This window comes from Hypanus sabinus, unplaced genomic scaffold (genome assembly GCF_030144855.1).
Source record: "Hypanus sabinus isolate sHypSab1 unplaced genomic scaffold, sHypSab1.hap1 scaffold_2152, whole genome shotgun sequence".
Classification (NCBI taxonomy): domain Eukaryota; kingdom Metazoa; phylum Chordata; class Chondrichthyes; order Myliobatiformes; family Dasyatidae; genus Hypanus; species Hypanus sabinus.
Window position 1 is genome coordinate 1,999 of NW_026780259.1, and position 5,502 is coordinate 7,500.

Genomic DNA, 5,502 nt, shown 5'->3' on the forward strand with positions numbered 1-5,502 from the left:
AACCGTGTACCTGTACCCCTGGGTCTCTCTGTTCCACATCACTCCCCAGGGAACCGTGTACCTGTACCCCCGGGTCCCTCTGTTCGACATCACTCCCCAGGGAACCGTGTACCTGTACCCCGGGTCTCTCTGTTCTACATCACTCCCCAGGGAACCGTGTACCTGTACCCCCGGGTCCCTCTGTTCGACATCACTCCCCAGGGAACCGTGTACCTGTACCCCTGGGTCTCTCTGTTCTACATCACTCCCCAGGGAACCGTGTACCTGTACCCCCGGGTCCCTCTGTTCGACATCACTCCCCAGGGAACCATGTATCTGTACCCCTGGGTCTCTCTGCTCCACATCACTCCCCAGGGAACCGTGTACCTGTACCCCTGGGTCTCTCTGTTCCACATCACTCCCCAGGGAACCGTGTACCTGTACCCCTGGGTCTCTCTGTTCCACATCACTCCCCGGGGAACCGTGTACCTGTACCCCTGGGTCTCTCTGTTCTACATTCCCCCCCGGGATCCGTGTACCTGTACCCCTGGGTCTCTCTGTTCCACATCACTCCCCAGGGAACCGTGTACCTGTACCCCTGGGTCTCTCTGCTCCACATCACTCCCCAGGGAACCGTGTACCTGTACCCCTGGGTCTCTCTGCTCCACATCACTCCCCAGGGAACCGTGTACCTGTACCCCTGTGTCTCTCTGCTCCACATCACTCTCCAGGGAACCGTGTACCTGTACCCCTGGGTCTGTCTGTTCCACATAACCCCCCAGGGAACCGTGTACCTGTACCACTGGGTCTCTCTGTTCTACATCACTCCCCAGGGAACCGTGTACCTGTATCCCTGGGTCTCTCTGTTGTGTGATAACAAGAGGTACTAGACTGGAAATTGTCAAAAACTGGATAAGTTAGTTGCTGGTGGAAGTTACTGCAGCTTTAGTTTTCTGACTTTATTGATTTGCAGAGAGCAGGTGATGAGCCTCAGCTAATGCCCCAACCCTGGTCAGAAAACATAGTTGCCCTCTGCACTTCAGGGAGCTTGCCTCAGATTCACCTCCACTCTCTGTCTCCCAGTACATTTTCAACCCTCCCCTCTGCGGTGAGTGTCAGTTATCTATCTGGTGGAATCGTACTATGCACAGAATGGAGAAGTTAATTTCTCAAGGTGCAACAGCAGTTGTGCACTTGGGCTGCGATTTCAACTAAACGTGACATGAATATGCTGCTGCTATTTTTATAACAGTTTCATATGGAAATGGAGTGATAAAGAGGCAATTCAGAGTGCAGTCGTCTCTGGAATACAGAGAGGTCACGGCCTTGGGCACAGAATCCAACGCTGCTCATTGCCCTTGCCTGATCGGACATCAGCTCCCAAACACATGCTGCTTCTCTGTGTCTCCTTTACCTCTCTTCTCTCCCTTCACTCTCTACTCCTCTCTATCCTCTGTCTCGCTTTCCCCTTCCTCCTTTCTCTCACACCAAAATCACTCCCCACCCTCTCTCTCTCTCTCTCTCTCTCTCTCCCTCTCTCCTTCTCTCTCTCTCTCTCCTCTCTCTCTCTCTCTCTCTCTCTCTCTCTCTCTCTCTCTCTCTCTCTCTCTCTCTCTCTCTCTCTCTCTCTCTCTCTCTCTCTCTCTCTCTCTCTCTCTCTCTATCTCCCCCCCCTCTTCTGCAGCCCCAAGCCCCATCTTCTCCCTCTGAGGCAGTAAAGGAGAAAGTCAATTGGTCTTTTAAATGTAAAAAGGACTGACACCTCCCCGAATCCTCGCTGGGATGTGATGTTGAAGTTGTATGAGATGTTGCTGAGGTCTAATTTGGAGTTTTGTTTGCAGTTTTGGTCACCTACCTACAGGAAAGATATTAATATGATTGAAAGAATATAGACAGAACTTACAAGGATTTTGCTGGGACTAATAGTTAGGATTTTAATCCTTGGAACTTCGAAGGCTGAGACATTTGAAAGTGGTATAGAAAATGATGAGAACTTTGGATGGAGTAACTGCAAACAGGCTTTCTCTGCTGAGGCTGGTTGGGAGACAACCAGAGTTTGGGTGAAAGGTTAAAAGTTTAAGGGAAGCATGAGGGGAGAGTTTTTCACTCAGAGGGTCATGAGAATTGGTATAAGTTGCCAGCTCAAGTGGTGCATGTGAGATCGATTTGGACATTTTTAAGAGAGATTCCATAGATACACGGAGAGAGACAGACCCGGTGCAGGTACACAGACTCGATGTTTAAGTGGTTCAGCATGGACAGGATGGGCCAAAGGGCCTGTTTCTGCACTGCGCTTCTCTTTGTCTATCAATAATGGGGCAGTGAGAGTTTGTGGTGGGAGTGGAGGGGGAAGCAAAGGGAGGGGAGGAAGAGGGTGAAGACAGAAAAGCATAGCTTTCTGTGTGAATAGGAAGGAGGCTCTGTCAGCAGGAGTGAGCAGGAGGCGAGGGCAGGAAGGGAAGTGATAGACTCATCTTCCCATCTACTGTGAGTGAGTGTGGGTGTGTGTGTCTGTGTGTGTGTGTGTGTGTGTGTGTGTGTGTGTGTGTGTGTGTGTGAGTGTGTGACTGTGAGTGAGTGTGGGTGTGTGTGTCTGTGTGTGTGTGTGTGTGTGTGTGCGTGAGTGTGAGTGTGGGTGTCTGTGTGTGAGGTTGAGTGTGTGTGTGTGTGTGAGTGTGTGACTGTGTGTGAGTGTGTGTGTGTGTGTGTGTGTGTGTGTGTGTGTGTGTGTGTGTGTGTGTAAATGTTGGCAGGTGTGGGTTTAAAATCTGGTGTTCCAGTTGATGTCTTTAAATGATATCAATATCAGCACTTTGGTCAATTAGATCAATCATAAGAAGCTTTTAGTCACAATCAGCATGAATTATTCCCAGATATTTTCCAATTCCCCGACATAAGCATCCAATTTATTTTGTCTCACGGGTCAGGTTCAATGCAAATCTGGATTACAACTGATCTTCGGTCCAACTACAGTGTCCATCACTGTGGAGGTGGGGTTTGAGGAGGGAATGCTGAGGGCGGGGTGGAGGGAATGCTGAGGGAGGGGTTGGAGGGAATGCTGAGGGAGGGGTGGAGGGAATGCTGAGGGAGGGGGAGGGAATGCTGAGGGAGGGGTTGGAGGGAGCACTGTGGAAGGGCCAGTGATGAGGAGCCTTGGTGTTGGACTAACGTTCTCTTCTCCCCGCCCCGCAGCCTGTGGACAGGTGGTACACGCAGAGAATGTGACCGTGATGGAGGGGGAGACGGCGGAGATCACCTGCCGACTGCACAGTTATGATGGCTCCATCGTGGTGATTCAGAACCCCAACCGGCAGACCCTGTTCTTCAACGGCACACGGGGTATGTGCTCAGCAGGAGGGGCTGGGATGAGGAGGAGATCAGGACGCGAGTGGGTAGGAAGGCATGGTGTGGGGAGGAGTGAGTGAGTGTTAAGGGGAGGGGGCAGTGAGGAGTGAGAGTAAAATGTTGAAGGAGGGAGCAGTGATGGGGGGCACAGAAAGGAGTGTGCAGCGAGGAGAGAGACAGCGGGGGAGTGAGGAAGAGTGTGAAAGGAGGGAGGGATGTTAAAACCCTCAACCCTCATACTTCTAAAACCACATAGCGACCTACTTGTGGTTGTGGGATCTTGCTATGCCCTTTTCGCCCATTGTCACCTAAATTACAACAGTGCCACAGGTCCTGCAGCTATGTTAGAATTAATGGTCACAGGTCCTGCAGATATATTGGTCCTGAGACCTAGGTCCTGCAGGTTTATTGGAACTAATATATCTAGATCCTGCAGGTATATTGGAACCAATAAACCTGTCCTATAGCTAATTTAGAATTAATTGTCATAGATCCTATAGAAAGTAATAACACTATTACTGGAGCTATAATCACACAGGTCCAACAGCCATATTGGAACTAATGGTCACAGGTCCTGCAGGTATATTGGAATTAATGAAGTATAAACTACAGGTATATTGGAATTAATGAAGTATAAACTACAGGTATATTGGAATTAATGAAGTATAAACTACAGGTATATTAGGATCAATAGGCAAAGGTCCTACAGCTGTATCGGGATTAAAACACACAAATCCTACAGCTTGAGTTCCTGATGGTAGAATGGAATCAATAGACACTGGTCCTGCAGGTATATTGAAATGAAATGACACATGTCCTGCAGATATATTAGAAATAATAGACCCAGGTCCTGCAGGTATATTGTAATTAATTGACACATCATAAAGCTATATTGGAATTAATAGATCCAGGTCCTAGAGCTATGGTGGAGTTAATCGATGTAAGTCCTGCAGGTATATTGAAATCAATAGAGCCAGGTCCTACAGGTATATTGGAATCAATAAACACAGACCCTGCAGGTATATTGGTCTTCCCTGTATCCCACAGTGATCTAAGCTAAACCAGCGTTAGATGGTCCTGTCCCTGTAAACATTATCTTGCTGTATCCCATCATACACTGGGTGTGGGAATTGGATTCCCATTCACAAAATTACAGTCAAATTGAATAGTTTCTAACAGGGAATCTGCAGTGATTTGATGTCTGCTGTTGTAAATCTGCTGCTATAGATTTACAGCCTGGGTCTCCAGGCAAGATGGAGGCTGTTTGTATTCATTAGGACATATAACAGCCTCAACAACAACACCATGACCAGGGGCGGGTTTATGCAAGAGGTTGACGGGGCAGTGGGAGTTTCCAGGGTAGATAAGGGGGCGGGGCATGATATCAGTCAATGTATGTCTGTGAATTACAAAAAACAAAGCACCTATTCCTTCATTCAAATTCCGCCATAGGACACATGTCTGTTAACCTCAAGATGCAAATTGGACCTGTGCCTATTCATTCCAATATACCTGCAGGACCTGTGCCTATTCATTCCAATATACCTGCAGGACCTGTGCCTATTCATTCCAATATACCTGCAGGACCTGTGCCTATTCATTCCGATATATCTGCAGGACCTGTGCCTATTCATTCCAATATACCTGCAGGACCTGTGCCTATTCATTCCAATATACCTGCAGGACCTGTGCCTATTCATTCCAGTATATCTGCAGGACCTGTGCCTATTCATTCCAATATACCTGCAGGACCTGTGCCTATTCATTCCAATATATCTGCAGGACCTGTGCCTATTCATTCCAATATACCTGCAGGACCTGTGCCTATTCATTCCAATATACCTACAGGACCTGTGCCTATTCATTCCAGTATACCTACAGGACCTGTGCCTATTCATTCCAATATACCTGCAGGACCTGTGCCTATTCATTCCAATATATCTGCAGGACCTGTGCCTATTCATTCCAATATATCTGCAGGACCTGTGCCTATTCATTCCAGTATACCTACAGGACCTGTGCCTATTCATTCCAATATACCTGCAGGACCTGTGCCTATTCATTCCAATATACCTGCAGGACCTGTGCCTATTCATTCCAATATACCTACAGGACCTGTGCCTATTCATTCCAGTGTGCACAGAAACATAGAAAACCTACAGTACAATACAGGCCCTT

The 5,502-nt window shown here is 48.1% G+C and overlaps 1 protein-coding gene across 1 annotated transcript in view; it reads left to right on the plus strand.

Moving 5' to 3' along the window:
- Nucleotides 1-3,095: 3,095 nt before the first annotated feature.
- The window catches only part of LOC132387741 (cell adhesion molecule 4-like), a 24,585-nt gene continuing 22,178 nt past the window's right edge, over nucleotides 3,096-5,502 (plus strand). Inside the window, exon 1 of the mRNA XM_059960100.1 lies at nucleotides 3,096-3,318. Within this exon, the coding sequence (XP_059816083.1) occupies nucleotides 3,123-3,318 (196 nt within the window). The 5' untranslated portion in view covers nucleotides 3,096-3,122. The remainder of the gene's footprint in view (nucleotides 3,319-5,502) is intronic.